Source organism: Antechinus flavipes, chromosome 4, assembly GCF_016432865.1.
Source record: "Antechinus flavipes isolate AdamAnt ecotype Samford, QLD, Australia chromosome 4, AdamAnt_v2, whole genome shotgun sequence".
Classification (NCBI taxonomy): Eukaryota; Metazoa; Chordata; class Mammalia; order Dasyuromorphia; family Dasyuridae; genus Antechinus; species Antechinus flavipes.
The window spans coordinates 346738221-346762887 of record NC_067401.1 but is presented as its reverse complement, the minus strand read 5'-3'; the positions used below and the strand labels follow the sequence as shown (position 1 = coordinate 346762887).

The 24667-nt window shown below is 34.5% G+C and overlaps 1 protein-coding gene across 2 annotated transcripts in view; it reads right to left on the bottom strand.

Moving 5' to 3' along the window:
- The window catches only part of ARID1B (AT-rich interaction domain 1B), a 535516-nt gene that overhangs the window by 452365 nt on the left and 58484 nt on the right, over positions 1 to 24667 (bottom strand). For both annotated transcript variants that reach the window (XM_051997996.1, XM_051997995.1), the window contains one exon: positions 19031 to 19225. In XM_051997996.1, coding sequence (XP_051853956.1) covers positions 19031 to 19225 — 195 coding nt within the window. The remainder of the gene's footprint in view (positions 1 to 19030; positions 19226 to 24667) is intronic.

Here is a 24667-nt window from a genome sequence, read left to right as displayed (position 1 = left end):
TTGGATACTTTCCTTGTAGAACTAGACGAAATTAGTAGGACTAAAAGATAAAAATTGGATGGAAGCCAAAGTTCAGATCAATACAAGAAACAATTCCTAATTTCTAACACTTAAAGCTAGTCAGCAATGGCACAGGTCGTTTCCAAGGTAATGAAAAGTTCTTGTCTATTGGTGGGGTTCAAACAGATATCAATCACTTATTGGAGACAAGAGAGTTCATGCATTGGACCTCTCTCTTTTTTAGATCCATTCTACTTGATTATTTCTCATTTCCCTTTGCCTTATTCTTACACTTTTTAGTGTATTACCACTGAAACTATTTTGCATAGTGAATCTCCTTATGATACTTTATTAATTTATTACCTTGTGTTTCTTATCTCTATGAATGCTACTCCTTCCCATTCCCCTCTTTCCCAGCAGAATGCAAAATGACTTATCAGTTAAGTGATCCTAGACATGTCACTTAACTTCTCTAGAGACCCCAGACATTGCTTAAAAGCAGATTAAGTCTGTCTTTTGGGACATCTTGAATAAGATTGTAAGCTGCAAAATTGATCTCTGTAAAAAAAAGTGTCTAAGCACTTAAGTTTCCAATTGAACCAAGGAAATCCAGCATCCCAACTAAAGGAATTTATTTATTTGTACATGTTATATTCTGACCCCCTCCCAAACTCCATGATGGGATGGCTATGTGTCTATGTAGAGTATGGTATGTGTTTAAAGCCACATAAAAGATACTTTTAAAAAATGCTTCTGGAATTACTCCCCTCCACTACAATTCTTAATATAGATGTTCAGACAAGAGATATTCTTTGCTTCCAGCACAGCTCCTATACTACCACCACCACCATTGTCCAATTAATTTACCACTAATAAGCAAGTAAACCCAAGACCAGTGGAAAATAGTAGCATTTCCCCAATTGTCATTCCTCTAGACCAACACCTCTGCTTCCAGTGTAACCATAAAACTACTCTCCAGGGGAACAATCTTGGTGATAGAGATGAGAAAGATGACCTAGCAACTGTCTCTTCACTTATTGTAGCCCCCAAGTTCCTAAGTAATCACAACTACTGAACAGTCAGAGAAAAAAAGTTTTCACTGCCCAAATCTTTGGCGTCTTCGTATGGTTCAACATCAGAAAAAACATGGTTTAGAGACCAGTGGGCTTTTGCACCTGCCCTACAGATGACGGGTCACTCCTATGTGTGCTGTGTCCCCCATTAGGATGTGAGCTCTCAAAAAAAGTGCTGACTCTGACTTTTGTGCTGGCACAGTGCCTCTGCATGTAGTAAACACTTAATATTTTTTCCTTCATTTATTATGCCTTTATGAGCCTCACACTTAGAATGCAGTTTCCCCAGGCCATGACTCCTGTATTTCCAATAACTAGCGAAATGCAGGGCTGGTCCTCAAAATCTTAAAATATAAAACCTTAACTCTTCCCTCCCTCCAAAAAAAAAAAAAAAGCTTTACTATCAAATTTCTGGATTTTATAATTAACACATTGAGGTGCTGCAAAAGCCTTGTCAAAATATGCAAGATAATCAAAACACAAATATACAATCAGCTTTCCCAAAAGCAGGTGAGTCATTCAAGTTTACTTCTGTGTTTGCTTCATCTCACTGTAGATGAGATATAATAATAAAGTATCACCTAATAGGACAGAGATCACAACAAGATAATTCAGTCATTCACCACACCTTCACTTTTTAGTAAAACACCTGTGTGAAGTGTATGAAGTTCATTTTTCCAGAAAAATGCATATTTGATATTAACATTAACAGTAATCTTATGTCCTGTTCTGAATTTAAGATCAATGTTAACAACCTAATGCTAATAAAATACTTTGATAATAAATAAAATAATGAAAACACATGAGAGGAAACAACTTTCTATAAATGCACAAAGTAAAAGGATTTTACAGATCTTGTTTAACAATCAAATGGGCTCCAATTTTTTTTTTTTTTTTTTTTTTGCCTTTTGGTTTAATAAAGATATTAACACAGACAGTGAATCAAAACACACACACACACTTTAATACAAAAAACAGCAACAATAAACAAGCACAGGTGCGTGCCTCAGGTACATGGAAAACGGATTCTAAAATTGTGTTCTGATCACCAGCTTAGTAAACCAAATAAAGTAACCACGAAAGCACTGAAGCTAATAATAAATGGTCTTTACTTTAAGTCAATCTCTTCATTTCAGACTAAGCTTTGGTTTAATGTAAATGGAATGGAAGGGACCTCAGGGGGCTAAGTAGTCTACAAATAATTTTCATATTGCATGAACTTAAGACCTTCTTCCTTACACTATTCTGCATGCTCTTCTGCTAATCATTACCCTTACTAAAAATGTGGCTCTTAGTATTGGTCTCAAGATTTAGCCTGACTGTGTCAAAATGTATGGAAGAACTATCAACTCTTCTCTAGTCTTGGATACTCCTCTCTTGCTAAGGCAGCCTGAAAATACTGTTTTCTTGGCTGCCAAATTGAACCACTGGCTCATACATATTAAGGGTTTTTTTCTTTTTTAAGTGAAATACCATCTAACCATATTTTTCCCACATCGTAGACATAAAATTGATTTTTTTTTAAACCCAAGCTTACAATTTCACATTTATCCTAATTAAATTTCATCTTACTGGATCATATTAAATGTAACCCAGTGTAAGGCCTTTTTGAATCCTGTAATCTGTTATACAGTGTGTTAACTAGCTTACTCCCACCCACAGCTTTGTACCATCTGCAAATCTGATAAGCCTTTATTCCAAGTCTTATTTGCGTTTATAAAAAGTAGAAAGAGAGGGTTACAGAAATCAAGTAAACTGAATTTTAAGAAGAAATCTATTTTTGAAATTTATTCATGATTCAACTTCTTAAATTTCTAGCACATTAATGTTATGTCTAGGCAAAGATCCCATTCTTATGATGAAAACACATTATATTTGATTGTGTCTATTTTAGCAAAGTTATCGTTTGCCTGTCGCTTGAGGTTTTTGACATGGTTTCTATTTCTGTAAGCAAAACTCAACAGCAGTGTGGCCTGCTATGCCAGAAAAGAAAAAAGTAATTCTTAATTTAGATTACTAAAAGAAAATAGGGTAAAAAATTCAGAAAGCAAGTCATAACTTTACGATGAAAATATCAGCTTTGACAACTCCTCGATCTCAGAACTGTAACCAAATTTTTATAGACTATCCCTTATGTTAAAAAAAAAAGTAACCTTTCATTTATCATAATAATCTCTTTAAAAGTTGTATCTCTCCCTTCCCCCCCCCCCAAGTCTGGAATCCTAAATTCTAACTTTAGCACACCTAATCTCATTTTATAAAATCAAATATAGTATAGTTACCTAAACTGATCAAAACACAGGCTCATATTATAAAACCTATGAATTCCCTCAGTAATATCTGCTGATGGATGTCACTGGTCTTACTAATATCTATATCTCTTTCCATTGCAATTGGCTAATTTTTTGATGATAGGGGTTAATAGTTGTGGTTTTGGTCTTTTTTTTTTTAAGATTAGATTTTACATATACTTTTTCAATTACTTTTCCCAGGCATTACAATTGGAGAAATCACTGTATTGAGAAATAAGAAACCTGGATTTTATTGTCCAATACTCTGCCACTAACTAGCTGTGAAACACTAGAAAAGTAACTTAAAACTTTCATGAAACTCAGTTTCCCCAACTAAAAAATGAAATCACACTAGATGACCCCCTAAGATCCTTTTGAGATTCCGTGATTATAAGTATAGTTAGTAGAAAAATAACCTACTGTAGTAGACTACAAAACCACTTTAGTTCATAGCTTAATTATTAAAGACCAGAACAAGCATTGCATGAAATTCCAATACTCAGGGAGTCAGCAATGAGTCAATCTTAACTGTAATCACAGACTATTTACTAACTCATTCTGTAATTTCTAATCTTAATGACAACAGAAATTCCAATTTTACTAGGATGAAAATTTTTCAAGTTGAAAAGTGTACCAAAAATTATTTAGTCCAATTTCTCTCATTTTCCAGATAAGGAAACTGAGGGATAAAGAGATGATTGCACTCTGCAGAAGGTCTCACACAAATTAATGACAGAGCAAGGATTCCACTCATTTTAGAAACTGTCAAAGGTGGGATTGGAAACCACATGTCTTGATTCCAAGGTCAGAGCACTTTCTACTCCCATGAAACCCGTTTAGCAACCATTGCTACTAGTTAGGTCTAAAATGTCTTTTAAGATATATACACCTGTAACTATTCTTAAAGAAAATTCTTTTTTTTTTTTTTTAAGATGTTTTATAACTCTACTTCAAGGCAATGATCTTCCCATATTTCCCACAGGGAAAAAAATTTGGTTTTTGAATATACTCTGAAATATGACAAAATCATCATTTGTTTTTCAAATGCAATCAAAAATCCATTCCTATTGTCTATCCTAGAAATTAACTTCCCAAAAAGTAACATAAGAGTCATTTTAAAAAGTGAGAAACTCAATGGTCAAGCATCTCAGAATTGGGAACTGAGTTTAAATGCAATGCAGAATATGGAAGCCATTCCGAATCTATGCCCATAGCCTAACCTTTATAAAGGTCCCCCTTCAAGGGAGTTCTCTAAGTTTCTAAACATATCTGAAAATAAGATTCTGCCAAGAACAGGTTCAACTCATCAGCTTCTCTGTATCTAAAACTAAATGTCACAAGTGAAGTTTTCTCCTCCTTAATAAATACCAACCTTTAAACAATTCCATCGACGTAAAGTATGAATAAAAAGCTTTAAATATTATTTGCAGGCTTTGCTACCCCCTTCCACTTTGGAGCTTTTATCTGCCTCCACCGGGAAGGCTTTTTATCCCTAGAAATAGCAGGCAAATACTATTCTAGCTAGGCAGGATTTTGAAGGAATGGAGGGGGGGGTGGGAGAACTTTGGTTTGCATAATAATGGAACTTAGCCACTTTAGGGATTTTCCTCAGAATGCATTATCAAATGACCAGTGTTAAGAGGAAGATCTGAGCTACCATGAAGATTCCAACTTATGTCAAATTTGATTCAGCTATTATCTATAATCTAGGCTCACCTCCCCCATTCACTGAATTACCACAATAGAAGGGATAATTCTAAGACAGACAATAGTCAAGGAAGCCTCATCCAACCATGAACTAAAGTAGCAGCCTTCTTCAATTTACTCAATGAGGCTTAGGAGCAGAGAGAAAAGAATAGGCCACTAGACATTTTATCTCACACTCACAGAAATTCTAAACAAACAACAAGAAGGGGAAAAAAAAAAACCTGCTGTAATCATTTCTAAGGTGGTATGAATTTTTTAGGAAGCTAAGGACAGGGTGAAAATATTTTCCAAAATATTTCGACAGACTTTCAGACTGACACCGGCAAATAAGTGACCCACAGGAAGCCATAGCTGGAACAGCCAGCCTTTCAAAAACAGGAATCCTAGGCTTCCCTGCCTTCCCAGCAGAATTATCTGACATCCCAGTGAGGGACTGGAAAAAACTTGCATGCAAATACAAGAGCCAACCGTGGGTCTGTCTGCCACAATCCATCTTCCATTCAGCCATTAAAAGTCCCATATCGAGTCATTTTCCCTCCCCAATAAACTCCAGTGGGTCCCGATTGCCTCCAATTTTATAACCTCCTACCTTTCCAATCCTCCCGTACCTTACTCTCCTTCCCAACACTCTTCCTTCCAGTCAGTAACACTGACTACCTGGCTGTCCCATGAACAAGGGAGCCAAGAGATGGAGTGTCAAATTTTTTCTGATTGTCTCCCATGTTTAGAATGCTCTCCCTCCTCAACTCTGATCTCCTGGCTACATTTAAGTCACAACTAAAAACTTAGCATCTACTAGAAGTCTTCCCTAACATCTCCTAATTCCAGCAATTTGCCTTTTATACTTAATGTCTATTAATTCTGTATATAGTAGCACAGTGCCTGGCACACAGTAGGAGCTTAATCAATGTTTTGTTTTTGTTCAGTTCTTTCAGTCACGTCCAATTCTTTGTGATCCCATTTGGAGTTTTCTTGTCAAGGATGCCAGAATGGTTTGGCGTTTCCTTCTCCAGCTCATTTGACAGATGAGGAAATTGAGGCAAACAGTTAAAATGATTTAATCAGGATCACACGGCAACAAAAGGTCTTAGGCCAAATATGAACTCACCTTCCTAATTCCAAGCCATGCTCTATCCTACCACCTAGCTGCCCTAATCCGCATTTACTGAATGAATTAATAAATGATGGAATTAATGAATGATTGAGTTTACACATACATACACACACACAAAAACACCACAGTTAGAATTCAGTAATCAAACCATCAAATGGAAACTTTCATGCCTTCAGCATTAAATGATAGCTTTTCTGATTCTAAATTCAGAATGAACTTTCCTTCAGGAACAGAATTGCAAATTTTGCAAACAACAAGGGAAAAAAAACTACTGTAATCATTTCTTAGGTAGCAAGAATTCTTTAGGAAGTTAAGAATAGGGACCTATCTTTCTTAGGCACAAAGAAGGGGGGGAGCTAGAATGAGAACTAACTCATTTAGATAGCAAATGGGTAGAATTTATAAACGCTTAAAGTTTACAAGGTTTGACATGCGTTAATCATTGAATTTGAAATAAAATGCTAAAATATATCATTTTTTTATAATTTTCTATCTGCACTGATGGCAAAATTCTAGGTTAGTTCAAATCATTCCATTGGGGACTATTTTTATGGTTATTCTTCCGTCTTCCAGAAAAACACACATATACACACACCCCTTACTAGCTTCAGAAATCTACCTGCGAAGCCAAGAGCCAAGTGATTTTTGTTGGCACAGGGCCAACATTACCAAGTTGGGAGCTCACCAAATATGAGCACTCTATCCTCTTTCCGAAATGAAGTAATCGCGTTGGGGCGGCTGGAGTTCTGGTTGACTTGCACTTTCCATTAGAACAAATCTCCATTTTCCCAGGGATTTTTAAAAATTTCTCCACAGCTTTGGGTATTACTCACAAGTTCAAATGCGGCGCACAGACCCAAGTTAAAATGCTTACAACTCCAAGAGTTGCAGAAGGTCAGAGACAAACTAATTTAAAGTTAAGGGATAAAATGGAGCTTAGGCCTGTGCTTCCTTACTAACTAGCACAGTGATATATCAGTATGTCATGAAGGATTACAGTTCAAGCTATGTCAAGCCAAATTTTCACCCTTGAATTATGCTACCACAGTGGGGAGATCTCAGCCCCGAGCTAGGCTAGAGGAAGAAATCGCTTTCTTAGACAGCCCTCTAGCTGGCTTGGAAGAAAATCCCTGCCCCTGTTCCTTTTCTCTGTCTTAGAAAAAATAAAATAAAATATAATACTACTGGGGCTGGGTTTCCCAGTGGCTAAAATGCCCTATTCTTTCTAAATCCTAGGAGGCTTCATCCCATATTGTTCAGGGCAATCTAGATTACAATAAAAGAAAGTATATTTTTAATGCGGCTTTGAATAAAAAATTTCTCCTCTTCTTCCTTTTCTCTCTTTCCAGACTTCTTATATATTACTACTCCACACCACAAACAACATGATCCATTCTTAGTAACCCCTTGCCAGGTCTTCATCTCTACCTTCAGCCACACTCTCCCATCCCAGCGCTTCCACCTGAAATCCCTAGTTTCCTTCAAGAACCAGTCCAAGATGCCTTTCCCAGGGCCTTCAACTGCTTGTACCTTGCTTCAAATAGAATCTATCCTGTTGCTATTTTGTACAGAAAAAGCAGTCTGGTATAAAAGCAAAATTCAAGATCTGCTTTAACACATTCTGGCACAGTGACTCTAGGAAAGTTACTAAATCTCTCAGACTCCTATTTCCTAAAGACTGAACATTTTCAAGCTTGTTCAAACTAGTTGAGACAAAGTCAGTTTCCTCTCAGAGACTTCACTATATCAAAGAAATCTCGGGTTCAACCAAAAACACCATCAATATCCCTATAGACTTACATAGACACATATACCTATACTGAATATACATCTATACAACGTTGTCTCCCCTAAATAAATTTGTAAAAACCTCCTATAGGACAGGATAAGTTTTATTATTACAGAAACAGATAATAAAGGCTTCTTAAGTGTTTGATTGATGTGACATCAATTAAGTTAACTGGAAGGGTCTCTGTTTGCTGGACTAGATCAGAGGGGTCAAACTTGCCACAAAACTCCAAGTATAGTCCAAACAAGATTGAAATGTAACTCAGAAATGGATAACAAAACAAGTAAAAATACAACACAGATAATGTTAAATTGTGGTTTTCTAAGTCAATGTGGCCAGCAGAGATCCATTTCTAACTGAGTTTGACATTACTGGATTAAATGGCCTCTTTTAAAATTCCTTCTTACCCAAAAGTTATAAGCCTGGAGATTATAAAAAACCACACTTGATTACTTGCTAGTACTTTCATTTTAATATCCTTTTCTTTTTTTAAATTTGACATCTTTGATGTTATTGTTACTATTAGGCTTTGAATATGTAATGTTTAGAACTTACCAAGTGACCTGGATGCTAACCTTTAACCATACTTATAACAAATGATTTCTGCTAATTTATACAGTGGAACCTATGTTCTTACTGAATTAATTAAAAGGAACAATTGTGCCTATCTCAGTACATGTACCTCTTTTGTTTTCTAGACTGATTAAACTTCCTAAATCCATCCAGGAATTAGCAGGTTGAATGACATCTACTGTTATAGTAGGATATCCATGACAAAATCCTGAGTTAGGCAAATTTTAAGGGTTTTTTTTGGGTTTTTTTTTTTTTGTTTTTTTTTGCATTTTAATAATAAAATTAAAATTTTAATCTTAACCGCCTACAGTTAAAGACAGGCTTGTGCTTCAAAAATCCTGTCTTCTCCAATTCTCTCCTTCCCAAACTCACCAAAAAAAATAGACAAACATCTCCAATAAACTTCAAATAAATGAGCCCTAAAACAGTCTACAAGTGGCAGAGTCCCCATGAAAAGAGAGGCCCTGAGCCATTCAGCCCTCTCCTCCCAAGGTCTTAACTTGGGGTACTCTAGTAAAAACAGAGACTTATCACAAGAAAGAGGTAATCTTGCTTGGTAGAGTTTAACCAAAGGACTTTCTCCACAGATGCACACAGGGAAGATGCTGGTTAATCAATTAATAGAATGCAAATACTCTCTTGGCAACCTTCCCTCCCTTTAACTAAATAACATCTAGAAAATCTTCAAGCTTTATATTGATAGCATTTCTTTTTCCTTCTTTCCTGTCTCCTCCTCTTTTCTATCTTATTCATTTCTTTCTTCATCATACCCCCATCTGTGGTAGCCTCTCCCATCCCATTCCATTTTAATTAGTATGTAAGGACATAACTGTCCCTATGGTACCACCACAAATGAGTTAACAAGAAAAAAATTTGTAAAGGTAGGAAGCAATAACTAGGACATGAAAACCACAAATCTGTAATCTCAAATTTTGCTCTAAATTTCACCTTGGGTAATGTATTCTAGTTCAATAAGCATGCAATTCAAAATAAATTTATCAGGAGCACTATTTATGGCTAATTTTGAAATACCTACATATCTCAATAATCCACATATCTACATTTACATATACAATACAATGACATGACCTGGATAAGTCACTTAACCCTGACTGCCTGAAAAGACAAGAAAGCTTTTCTTTAAGAGTTATTAAAAATGTAAAATTGGGACGTAACAGACATACAGTTTCAAATTATTTGCTAATTACAACTGACAAAAACAACAAAAAAATGATCTTTCCAGCTTTATGTTACATTAGAGAATTTTCATAATTATAATAATTAAAAAACCAATTCTCCACAGAACAATAATTTACAAATGACGGCTTAAAATGATATAGTACTGCAAATAAATGATGAAATGTACTCTCTGCATATGAGACCATCTCTTCCTTTAAAACATACCAAGGTGACCAATTCCAACAGCTATGCCATACTATATGAAACCTATGTAAAGTGGGTGAACTAGAGTCAGAAAGCCTGGATTCTAATCATGACTTTTCCATTGATTTGGTGTATAAAACTTGGATAAATCATTTAAGCTCTCTCTAGGGCTCAGTATCCAACAACTATAAAAACGGGAAAGGAAAAAGTAAAATGATCTACATCAATGATGTCAAATAAATAGAAATGAGGGCCACTAAACCATAAATAAGGATTCCTGTTAGCCCAATATTGACTTAGAAAACCACATATTAACATTATGGCCTACTGTATTTTTATTTATTTTGTTATGTATTTCCCAATTACATTTTAATCAGATTCAGGCCCACAGGAGTGTAGGCTGAGAGTTTGACATTTCTGGCCTACGTGAGTTCCAAGATCTCCTTCAGGTCTAAAAATCTATGAAATGCCATGATTATAGTTATTTATTACATATTTAGTTCCTCTACTAAACCATAAACTACTGAAGGGCAGGGACATTGTGGTCATCTTTTTAATCCCCACAAGGTCTAGGTCAGTCACATATTACACAAAAGATACATAATAAATATTTGGTAAGTGAATGGTATAAGCTGAGAATAATATCAAAAGAATAAGCAAAACATTAGGTTTGTAGTTCTGGGGTTTTTTGTTTTGTTGTGATGGTTTATGATTTTTTTTCCCTTAGTGCTCTATGTTTTTATTTCATAAATGACAAAAATAAGAAATGAAAAAATTTAAATGGAAAAAAAATGACCAATATAACTAGAGAATCTGTATCAAGGAAGATTATCATCAAAGCCAGTAACATCAGATTTCTACTTGGAAAAAGAGGTGCAGATATATTCTATTAGTAAACCTCAAATACCTTCATCCTAAGTGAAAAGAAAAATTAAGGTTCTTTAGGCACTCTGTGCTATGTAATTGTGAGCTATCATCAGTAATAGTAACATTAATAATCCTAATGGTAGTAATAGTAATATAGTACTACTAGTAGTAATATGTGAGAAGTTATAAATAGCATATATAAAGATTCAGCTATCTAGGCCAGGGTGATAATTATCATCATTAAAAATATTTATTGCTACTAGCACATATGTTTACAAATATACATATATGCAGACACACAGATACATGTAGAGATGTACATAATCGGTACATATGTAAAGGTATCATACTTACAAATGGGAGTTTCTGACTATCATTTCAATATTTCAAAAGACCTCTTATTTTATCATTGTGGTTTATTATTGTGTACCTGCCACAAATCCAGACCTCAACCAACCCCATCTCCCCCAACTTTAACAGACTGATGAGCTAGGATTTTTAAAACTCAATCGTAAATATTTGTGGCCAATATCCAACCTCTGAACATAGAGCTCACAGGACAGATAGGCAATCTCACCTTTCCTACATTTAAAGTCCTTTCAGATTGTTAGGGCCTGTCAGAGCCTGTACTCTCCTGGCACAGTTTTCAAGAACACAGAGTCACCTCCCCACTCTGAGGCATCAGAGTAGAACTTTATAGACTATTAAGCAAATTAAGACTTGAATGAAAAATGATGGGTATCAAGTGCCTCTACCTGTCGTATTAATGGAGCCCTTTTCTCCTTGGCCCTGAAGAAAAGGGAAAAACTTGAAACTCTTCTGAAATTAAACCAAACTGAAATACAGAATGTTTTGATTAATTTACCCTTTGATTCTATTTCTATTTCTTTGCAACTAATTTCTGAAACTTCTGAAAACCTAAACCTAAACGTTTATTCTTCCTTTTCTTTTGGTCCAAATCTGTGGATTTTTATTTGTGTAGGGGATACCTTGGATGGAAATTCTGCTTGCCAAAGTAGATGTGCAACTATTTGACAATTCAAAATCTTAAAGAGTTCTGAGGGAAGTTATGCGTTTTGCCCAGGGTGACAAAGCTTGTCAGAGGCAGAACTTCAATTAAGGTCTTTTTAATTCTGAAACCAAACTTTAGGCCCCTACTCACTACAAGAGACAGTCTCTCAAAATGAATCTTTAAAAAACCTGAAATACCCAAAGAAAATGTTTCCAAAACATTTACATTTTCACCACAATTAAGATGGGAAAAAAATATGTCCTCTAACATTTTAAGATAATATAAGTAGAAAGACTTAGAAATTGTTGGCTGCCTTAACAGCCCTAAAGAAAACATTTATTTTGGCCAAAACAATTGAAATATTTGCCTCCTTTTGGAAACATCTGCTGCCAAAACAAACATTTGTTTTGGAAGCAAATGTTTTGGCTGTTAAGATGGTACTAAATAAAATGCTTGTGTTCTAAAACAGATATTATACACAGAAAACATTTGGCAATATAGACATGGCCAAAGGGTATAGAAGAAGATAAGCCTCTCAGCATTAGATTAAGAATAATTTATAATTCCTACCAAATTCTAATGTTCTTTTTTAAGAGACTATCTTAGACTTGATTTAGTTTTTATTTACTCTAAAGCCATAAGGACAGTTGAATCGCCTATGTATGCAAAACTATAATTTATACTTTCATTTGCCAGCATAGCATTTAAAGAGAGTATATACCGCTTTTGTCTAGTTGATTTGGGTAGAGTTGCACTCATAGAAACAATGCACCAAAATATAACATTAAAAAGTCACAAGCTCAAAGGCTTTGTAAACATGTATACATTTTTATAATATTCTTTTCCACAAACAAGTTCATAATTAGTCATCAGTCACATTCATTAGATTACTTATGTGAAAGAAAAGGAAATCCTAATCTTCAGTGAGACAAGAAAAGTTAAGTGATGTATATTAACAGCTCTGAAATACCTGGATAATTATAGGCAAGTCACCCATCATCTGCCTGACATAAACAAATGTAACCTGAGCTGTCTATTTGTTTCTTGAGACCAAGGTTTTTGCCAATAAATCTTTGGCAAAACAAAGATAGCAAGAATAACAAAAGGTGGTTTATTCAGGACCATATATACACTTAAATTCCTAAAGAAAAAGGAAAATAAAACAAAGGTTATCCCTAAAGTCTTGGAGGCAACATTGGAAAAGCTTGGTGTTTCTTGTATAAAATTAAATCTGAAAAACCCAAAATGAGTCAGATTCTGATAACTTAAAAGATTACATATCCTCTATGTACCATTGTATTAGATGAAACCAACCACAGCATTTCTGTTAACGGTCCCCAGATTTGAATTCCAGGAGCCTGAAGGCAGAACGTTATCCACAGAAGCATATAAAATTCATTTCCCCTCTTAGTTCGATAAAACCCAAGTGTTCTAGTTTTTAGGGCACCATGCAAAGCTAATCTGTTTAGGCAGGTATTTGCCTGATGATGTGGGAGGATCAGCAAGGGAAAGACCACAAATCTAGTTCCAGTTAATAAATACCAAAATGGCATACGATTATCAGTACATGCTTCAAAGACCCAGTCATGGAGACATTTTAAAAGTTTATATGTATGTATATATACTTATGCTCGTGTATGTTTATACATATTTTATATTTATACACACACATGTGCATATAAATACACATAGGTGTATATACATACATACATACAAATATATATATATATATGTACACATACACACAAATCACCCTCCAAATTAAATTTACCCAAAACAGAAGCTTGTGACAGTCAATTCCTTCTGTCAAAAACAAAAAGCAAGCAACAATATTCCCCACAGTTAATTTCAAACAAGCTCTCCAAGTCTCCTCTAATGGAATAGTCATTTAAAATTCATGTCACAGGAATGGAATGCCAGCCAGGAATCATACCGTGACCCCTGAGCCAAAGACAACTTACCACTCAGCTGGTAAGTGGGCAACTCAATTTACAAACCTGAATTCCTGCATTTTAATCCTTTGCCGAAATATATAAGCAATACCAAATGAACTGGATTCAGATCATTAGAGGTTCACAAACCAAACATAGGAAAGCTTTGGAGGCTGTCCAAAGCAAAATCATAGCTAGGTGGTGATGTCCATTCAATAAAAACTCAATGTCATAATTATCCTCTTACTTTTCCCCTGAAGAGTATTAGTAATCATAACTATAACACAGCTCAGCCAATTATATTAGTGCCATGAGAAGATAGATAGGGCCAGCAGCCAATCACTGTGCCAGATTATTACCAGTTAACTGATAATTCACAATTATCCAGAAATTAGTAAATGAAGTGGAAAAAAAATGCAAAACTCACCTCAGTGGAAAATAAAGTAACTCTTCCAAAAAAAATTTTTTTAAGCTTATTTGATTAACAATGACTTCAAACTTCAATTTTTTTTTCCTTTTTAAATTTCTAAGAAAGATGATTTGTTTTTATAACTATATAAAAGCATTGGAATAAGCATTGCAAACTGTTTCTAATCATTTAGCATATTTAGCCCAGTATAAAAGTTAAGTTTTTATACTATGGCATTTAATCTCTTACTAACAACACTGCTCTCCTTTCATTATCAGAAAGATTATTTAAATGCAACACAACATACCTCCAGTTGGCAGTAAGAAATTTAATCTGAAATCATAGCAGAAATTTGCTAATGGTCTTTCTGGCCCCTTCAAAACAGAGCTATTTAATCTTCCTAATATATAATAACCAAAAATTATTAAAGAAATTGAGATTGTGACATATACTTGCATATGACTCTGTACTCTTCCCTTACGTGAACCTTCCACTCATTTGAAGAAAGAAAAATAAATCAAGAAAATGTTTTCTTTACCCCTTTATGCGCCTCCTAACTTCCTTACTTTTAAACAACTACAACTAGTTATCAGCAAAAACTTCTACTGGAATTCCCTTTGTCCAGATTGACAGCATAAGGGGAGTTTTAATAAGCTACCCTAAATACTCAAAACAAGAAAACATCTGAGAATGCATCTCAGATGCATTGGGCAAAAACTCTGTGAAGGACTTAGGGGAAATCTTAGGTTTTAATCATTTCTCACTATTAACTGCTAATAACCTTCCAATTGGGCTCCTTGATTCAAAAGTCTCCCCAACATTAATTCATCCTCTCAGCTATCAAGGTGATTTTATTAAAGCCTGGGTCCTCCCAAGTTACATACTCCCTCCCTCTTCCACTCGATGTCTAGTAATTCCATGTTATCTCCAGGACAAAATAGAAAGCTCTGGAATTCTTTTTACAACATAGCCTTCCAATCTTGTTATATTCTACTCCCCCCTCCCCTTCAAGCACTCTAAGGAAAAGGGGGTCTAAGAGCCTAGTGCAGCCTCAAAGTTTCACAGATCAGGAAACAAATCCAAAAAATTCTCCCAATGTCACAAGTAGTAAAAAGCAGAGCCAGTATTAGGAGACAGATCCAACAGTGCTTCTCAAAGGAAATAAGAAATATTGATAGCTAATTACACACATGTGCTTTAAAAATGTTATTTTTTTTTTCCTCGCCACAATTGGGAAGAGAAGAGGTTATTATTCCTATTTTGCAAATTAAGAAAACTGAGGCAAGCTGAGGTTAATTGATTTGTCCAAGATCACACAGCTAAAAGTATCTGAGGTTGGGTTTGAATTCGAGTCTTTCTGATTGATTCCAAGCCCGTACTTTATCCACTGTGCCAACCTGGCTGCCAAAGAAAAGTCACAATCTGAATGAATGGAAGAGGTACCCAAAATGATGAAATGACTAATCCTCTAGAGTAGTGGGGTTAAACTCAAACACAAGTTGGCATACTGACTCAAGAAACCACATATCAACATTATCTATATTGTACTGTACTTTTATTTATTTTGTTAAACATTTCCCAATTATATTTTTATGGTCTAGGCAGCTGGTATATGATAATATTGCACTAAAGCAGCAAGGTACCAACTACTTATCCCTAGATAGCGCTCTTAATCCAATTTAAGTGCCTCTCACTTCTTTCCCTTCCCCTTCCTTTTGCTCTCCCTCCCAGACCCCTATATATGTCTGTCTTTGTATCTGTCTCACTCTCAAAACAATTTTTCTTTTTTTTAATTATACAAGATTTTATATATATATATATTTTCCCCCAAGATATATGCATGGGTAATTTTTCAGCACTGACAATTGCAAAACCTTTTGTCCCAACTTTTCCCCTCCTTCCCCCCACCCCTTCCCCCACATGGCAGGTTGACCAATACATGTTAAATATGTTAAAGTATAAGTTAAAAACAATATATGTATACATGTACAAACAGTATTTTGCTGTACACAAAGAATCAGACTCAAAACAATTGTTCATGAAAGAATTCAAAATCAAGAATATAACCTTTGTTACTAATTTTTCTACATCTCAGTAAGTCACTTTGTTTAGTAAATGGAGTTTTTATATAAACTTATTCCTGTTTCTCATCTCTATCCAATCCCATTTTATAGTATTTTAGAAAAGGAAAAATGTATATGTGTATGTGTGTGTGTGTGTGTGTGTGTGTGTGTGTGTGTGTGTGTGTGTATATATATATATATATATATGTATTCCACTTATGTGGGAATATTATAATATAATATATTCTACTTCCTATATAAATGGAATATAATAGGAAGCAAAAAAAAAATCTAAATCTTTTTGAGAAAGGAACTTAATAACAGTAAAGTATATAGATATTCTCCATGTCCACATGTGACAGAGCAAGAAGTAAGTAGCTTATATTACATCATAGAGGATTTGAAATAGCTATTGGGAAGAATTTCTAAAGGATATATTGTTAAAGACTAGAATAGGCTACTAAGATTATTTATGGTATCTTCTCGGTAAGCATTGTAAAAGCAATGTTGTGAGCCCATGCAAATTAGGATAATTTTTTTCTTAAAAGTTATATAGACCATCCTTCAGTCTTGGCTAGCTTGGAGAAAGATTCAGATCACTTCCTGAATATAAAAGTGGTCAGGAAGGAGGAGCCCCAGAGATGTTCTGATGAAGTCATTAAAGATGGAAAACAAAAACAAGAAATTCTTCTTCAGTTTTAACTAAGTAAATCTCTTTTTTTGTTAACTGCTAAATGATCTAAAAGTACCTCATTTTGTTCAAATATCAAATATCAAATCTGGAGATTGGCATGAGGCAGACCCAGCCTAAAACATTTTTAAACACACTATATCCATAAGAAATATCAAAGTAAAGCTTTGCAAACATTAAAGCTTTATTTATTGAAATAATCTTGAACAAAATTCTTGGGGTCCAAACCAACCTCAGACTTGGCTTAAGGTTTAATTTTAAACTGGATTTTAAGACCATTTGTGACTCATGCTTCTTTCTTTTTCCTCTCTGCCTCCCCAAATAGTTGCCAAATTCTAATGATTCTCTTTTCCACCCTCATCATTCACTACAGTCTTGATTCTGATTATATCTTGCCTAGTCTCTCCCATATTGACTAACAGATTGTCTTGACTCCAGTCTCTCCTGTCTACTATATCCTTCTCACTAATCTCCAGAAACTTCTCACTGATTTGACTCAAAATAAAACATCAACTCCTTAACTTGGCATTCAAGGACCTCAACAATCTGGCTCTCCATCCTCCTTTCCCGTAGCACTTCATGGTACTCTTTAACATACTCTACACTCAAGTCACTATGCTCTAAACCCATATTATCCCATTAGGGACTTTTTTCTGCTAAAATAACAAAGGACAAGCAATACCCTATATCTAGAACGAATTCCCAACTCTTCCTCTTCCTTTAGCCCCCTAACATATGTAGAGATAGAATTTGCCCGTTACAGGAACCTTAGAAATAATCTAGTTCAATGCCTATTTTAGTGATAAAGAAATAGAAACTTGGAGTTCTTAAGTATCTTGTCCAAAGTTACATACGTAATAACCAGCGGAGCAGAGACATGACCCCAGACCTATTTATCTGGGCTTAGTCTCTCATCTGAGTTCCAGTACCTAACCAGCAGGTACCTCTTCATTGTTTCTAACTTTATGTCCTATAGGCATCTTGTATGATCACAACTTATGTTCCGATCATGTTTGACAATGTTTGATACAGAATTTATCTTGCAAAGATGGCAGATTAGGGGCAGCCAATTCTCCCAACATTCCCCTCAAATAACTTTAAAATAATACCTTAAATCAAAATTAGAACAGCGGAACCAACAAAACATTTTTCTAACCTAAGACATCTAGAGGAAAATGACATAAATTTTCATCTTTATATTCCCAACACCTAACAACATCCTGCATCTAGTAAATTTTTGCTGAGATAAATAGGTTCAACTTCCCTGTTCTTTTAATAATTAATCCCACTTAGGGCCAAATTTGATTATATTCCCAGTTCCGTATAGAATAGTTTCAATTTTACATAATGATTTGGATATGGTTGTGATAAAGCATTTAAGGAAACTTCCATGAGTCTGATAAATGAAAACATCACATCAAAGTGAATGCAGGACCTGTAAGGACTTTTTCTTTTCTTTTTTTTTTTTTCTTTCTATAAGGACTTTTTCAATCCTGCTTCTGGGCACCGCTTAATTTCCCTCCATCTCAGTTTCCTTGTCTGTAAAATATGAAGAGCCAGAGTCTAATATACACAGGGTTGTTGTGATACTTTGGGGGAAAAAAATTAATACTAAACAAACAAAAAGGAGCTTTAAATAGCACTTTTAACAAGAGTAAGGAAATTTTTTTTTTTTTAAAGATCCTTAGATAGGAAGAAACTGATCTAGCTCTAAGAAACTACTACTTAAAAAGTTCACAGAAATCTTTTTTTTTTCCTTTTAATGCAGGCAAAATGAAACAAGAAATTAAGCAGAAAACTCAACTTGGTAATGATATCTTTTTTATATTTCAAATATGGCCATGACTAGTCTCCTGCCCACCAACAAGGCATTCAGCAAATGTCCTTTAACCTCACTGACAAATAGGTAAAAGAAATAAATAAAAACCTATATAATTTATTTCAAGAAAATGTATAAGGAAGTCATTTACAGCCAAAGACTTTTGCTAGAGAAAATTAAAAGAGAGTAGTTTCAAAGTCTTATAATCACTTACCTTCATATGATTCCCCAAATTCTCCCAACTCCTAGAAAATGAGAAAGTAAGTAACAGGAACCACCACCAAAAGTAAGTAAAAATCACCACAAACCTGTTGTTGTGGATATTGCATTCCTCCCATGGCACCTGGGGTCCGTCCCTGGATTCCAATTGGATAACGCTGTGGGCCAGGGGGACCATATGATCCCCCAGGGTATGGACTGCTTTGCTGAGGCTGGGAATGAGGATTATTGCCCATTCCATACAACTGAGGTCTCTTCATTACCATTGGATCCATTGGACTACCCTGTTATAAAAATAAATAAAAAAAAGATTTAAAAAAATATATATTCTGCATCCAGATGAGAGAAAAATCTATTCAAGCAGATATAAGCATCAGAGATGTTCAACAGAATGAACCTCTATTTTGAAAACATTAAGAACAATTACTTGACAAATTAAAATGCAGAAGAATGTTAACTAACAGCAACGTTACACACAAATTTTCTATTTTTTTCCTCATTAATTAAAAAGGTTTTTTAAATTGGAAGGGCCCTGAGTCAGAGATAAAGAAAGATTTTGCACCCTAAGCAGAGAAAAAATTTACATCTGAATTTCTATTATGTATTCAGGAAGTGAGCAAGATAATTAATTTCACCCAACTCCTTTTAGCTTAATAGTATTTAAAAAATGAAGTACACTTCAATGTTTGGTGATTAGCAATACTTTCTGCCTTCAAAGTAGTCTCATAATAATAACAATTTTATTTCTGTCGCAGCCTGCAAGTCCAAGTCAAACATTTGTGACAGAGTTAGTTGAAGAGATTGAGAAAGTAGGCTTTTAGAGGGGGGAAAAAAATGACACGGAAAGAAAATGTCAAGGCTTTCCATAATACACATGTGCACAAATAAGCCACCAAGCTATCATGTAAACCAGGATTCCTTTCTTATAAAGTGAGCTTCCTGTCAGATCTAACAAAAACTCTAAACTAGATTTTTGTTTTGATTCTTTTAGGGCAGCCCACTTGTCTCAAGTCCAGTACAACTTCTGGGACATAGAAAATCAAAATGATGAGTCTTGATATGCAGGACTTACCTACCCACACAAAATGAATAGAGGCAATTGTGTACAGCATCTCTAACCCATAAAAATCAGATTACTATTCCCCAGTACCAATGGGTATGCATGTTAGAAAGGGAAAGGGAGACACAACAAATCACTGGGAAATAAGCTATGAGAAAGAAAAGGTGTCCTCTGGTTGGTGAGAAATAAGAGAGGTAATTACTAGCAGGGAGGGGGAATTAAGCAAAGACACATCATGATTTTCTGCATCAAGAGGAAGGGGACTAATCTTCTGAGTAGTTCTGTGGGTGACTCAGAGAGTTCCAAAATATGCCTGGAAATCCAGGAGTGAGTCAAAGGGAAATATTCTCTCAGACTACATGGAAAAATGGATCACACAGGGAATTTGGGAAGCCTAGAAATAAGCTAGTAGCCTAACAGAGATCCAAATTGTGTAAACCAGATTAACAGGATATATTTCCAATACAAAATCATTAACTCTCCTTGATGCTCAGCTATCCTATCTTACCATTCAATCTGGATTAGCCCAGGGCACTGGAAAGGTACATTTATTTCATTTTAAACAGTATACTACCAAAACAGGCTTAATTAAAACGGAAATTTAAAAATGGGGAAATGCTTGGAATGTCTGTATTTTAGTTTTGCTGATAACAGTGTAGCAATTTCCTCTATCAGTCTCTAGACTTGCTTTTTTTCTAATCTGGGACATCATTGACATAAACTTCCATTATCTTATTTAATGCAAAGTTAATTTGAACTAATATTGAATTTCTCAAACTCAAAAAAAAAAAAAAGCACACTTTATGAAATAACTACACTATGTGCCTCTGTAAAGACATCAAAGTACCTTAAAAACTAATAGCCCAAATTTCAAAATAGCTAAGGCAAATCATACAAAACATTTCATTTCAACCTCTTTCTCTAGCCCTCTATTAAATGCTGCTTCAGAATCTACAAATTTGGCCCAGAGCGAATTTTTTTTCAATATTAAAATGTCCAAAGTTAACATGTCAAAACCTTCTCTGCCATCATATGCTTTCCAAGGAAAAAAAATTAAATCCCTGGCTATTATAGGATAGGTTAAAAAAAAAAAAAAACTCACCAAGAACTCATGAGATCAGTGATTTCCCCTACTCCCAATTCAACTTAAAACTCATCTTGTATTTTTTAACCAGACATTCCTCCTCCAAGAGTGCTTTACTTCAAAGCATCACACTAGTCATTTTTAACAAGCCTTTTAAGCAAAAGGTTTATGCTATATTTTTTAAAGAGATCATTAGCATTTCTGATGGTCCTTGAATCTTTCTTTACGCAAATATTTCCAAAACATCTGTTTTTCTAATCTTGATAGCATGCTTATGACAGCTGTGATTTGAGTTCCAATTTGGTAGAAATAGGCAAGTGGTTTTGAATACCACAAAACATGCTGAGAGAGGAGGAGGGATGGCTGGGATGGAAGCCATTTCAAAGAGAACTGAACAGCAAAATGAAGTTAGGGTAATTCATATTACTGTATACATTTCAAAGTACTTTTAAGAAGCTTTGTTATTGGCTTTTCACATATCATAGAATCTAAGAATTGAGAAAATGGCAAGAAATTCTCTAATTCTAACTCAACCCACACTCCTTTTGATAGTATCCCCAACAAGTGGTCATCCAATCTCTACTTTAAAAATATCTAATAAAAGAAAATGTTATCATTTTGTAAAATTCCCATCCGCTTCTGAACAGCTCCAATTGTCAGGATAGGAAGTTTTTTCTTAAAATATACCCCTGGAAATTCCATTCCTTATTGCTGCCCACCCTAGGTCTAAAATGTCTAACCCCTCTTCCAAATAAAAGCCATTAAAATACTTTGAGACTGTTATCACATTTTCACCTTGTCTTCACTTCTGTAGGCTTAATATCCCCAGGGCCTTCAAAAGATCCTAATTCGATATTCTGTCTAGTCCTCTCACTATGTGATCATGCCCTTTTGGATGTTCTTTAGAAAAGACTTCTTTCTGTCCTTTCTAAAACTCTCTAAGTTTTTAAGTCTTTAAGGTGAGTCTTTAAAGTAACTTTTTCTTTACCAAAGCAAATGTTTTTTTATGATAAAAAATTAAGAATACTAGGATTTATATTCTATCTTTTGATCAGCTGTGACAGTAAAAATGTCCTCACTTAATATACCCTAAGTTAGAGGAAGTGATATAGTGGATTAAAAAAACAAACAGAATCAGGAAGATTCACCCAGAAATGAACATGGTACATCAGGTGTAGTCAACTCTACAGCAGAGTTCAGTGGAATGATCTTTTTTTGCTATGTGAACATTGTTCTTTTCATTAAGTGCTTAGGATAGCATTATCTTTGTTGGTTTCCATAATTAGTTATAGAAAACACCAAAGTTATATACTATATGTATATATGAACAGCCACAGAAATCTATTCCTTCTGGTCAGTTTTTGAGCTCCAAGACTACTACCAACCACCAAAATTTCAATGGGAGGTGAAGCCAGTGCTGCAAACATAAAGGAATATTTTGTGTCTCAGCTTAAACTACAGTATTTCTCACAAAAACAGCTTTATTTATCTTTTATATCCAACTCACAAAAGCACCTCTCCATTGCTTTCTGAGAAATACTAAATTTTAATTCTCACAACTATTAAAAACACTAGTTAAATATTGGAATTGAAAGGGATCAGAATTTAAAAATAACTCAAAGGATCATGTGCATTTTTACATTAATTGATTTTAAACTATTACTTCTAGTGTTAAAAAATAAAATAAAATAAAAAGATGGATCTTGATTTCAGAGAAAAGTTGAGGGTTATTAAAGCAACTCTGCAATTCCCATAGGCAATTACACTACTGTATTCCTCTTGTTTTACTCTAACCCCAATGTGGCCATTTGCAATATCTGTCCAAAAGCTCTATCCACCTAAATTCACCACAATCAACAATCTGGACAATAAACATTCTTATTCATTTGTCTTTTTCCCCTAGGGACAGTTAGGCCAAATTCTGAGTTGCTTAGACGGCTCCACAGTTTTCCAAGAGTGACTACATCATTCAAAATCCAGACAACCAAGTAGTACCCAACCATCTACAGAGAATCCTTCTACAGATTGAGCTTTGCACTAAATGCCCTCAAAAAGATTGGTGGTGAGCATCTTTGGTTAATACCTAACCAAAGTCCGTTTTATGTTTCTTTTGATATTCATGATCAATGAGTCAACTAAGGGTACCTCTGTAGTAAACATCCGATTCAAGGAATTTTGAATAATTTTGACTAATGCATGAGTCTTTAAGGTGAGTTTTTCTTTACCAAAGCAAATGCTTTTTTATGATAAATAAATTTTAAATAAATAAATATATATATATATATATATATATAAACTATACACACACACACAGTGGGATTTATATTCTATCTTTTGATCAGCTGTAACAGTAAAAATATCCTCACTTAATATAGCCTGAATTAGAGGAAGTGATATAATGGATAAAAAAATTGACGGAATCAGGAAGACTCAAGTCCCAGTGCAAGTGACCAAGTACAAGTCATATTTTTTTCTAAGATCCAGAATACATACCTGCATAGATGGAAGAAATTTCCACACTAATAAAAACAGACAGCCAAAAGCATTCTATCCTCCCTGCTCCATTCCCAAAAGCTAAATAGTAAGCTCTAAGAAATACAAATATAGAGATCTCAAAAGTAATAGTAAGAGCAAAAGGTACACAGTATTGCAATGGATCTGTGACCTCAAAGAAGTCTGTTCCCTCCATTGGTACAGATTTCAATCTAACCATGCTTATTCAAGTATCAAGCTTTAATAAATTTAAAACTACAATAAGAGTTTGTGAGTACCATGTTTATTTCTTGTCCATGACTTTCCATATACATCCTTCAGAAAATATCCACTGGAAAATGCCATAAATCTTCCTCAAAGTCTGTTACTATTTTTTGAGAGTTCTTAAGGGAAACCTGGACTGTTCTTTCCAGCACCCTATTTTTCCAATTTTTTATCTTCCATGATAAGTAACTCTTACATTCTTGAACATAGATCAATTCCAGGAAATATGCTGGAGATTACTTGAGCCTTTCATGTGTCGGTCTGTTTGCTTATTGAGTCAACCATAACTTTAACACCTCAAGAGATTTCAAAATTTGCAATCATATAGCATCACTGAGAGAATATTTATATCGGAAAAATAGGTCAGATGAATTAGAGGAGGAAAAAATCGTTTTCATCTAAGGATAAAATTGAAAGCTTCATGCAGGAGAAGATATCTAAGTTTGGCATTAAAATAAATGAGGGATTTCAATAGAAAGAGTAGAGGAAATTAAATAATATAGTACAGTTCATTATAGCCATAGGAAATATAACCCACACTACATGTGTAACATTTAATATTGACTTAAGAAATTTCTTGTATTGTTACTCAAATTTTCTTCTGTTTATATACATAAAAGTTTTTATAGCCAAAGATACATTTCCAGCTATTCCCCCTTCACAGCAACTAGGATAGCGTCATGTATTCCATCATGCATGGGTATTCAATAAATACTTTTAGAATTGAATAGTTCCAAAAGTTAACACTAGAAAAATCAGAACTTAATAATATCTCAATGAACCAATCTGTGTCACTGACACAATGCAGTTTTTTTTTAATCATAT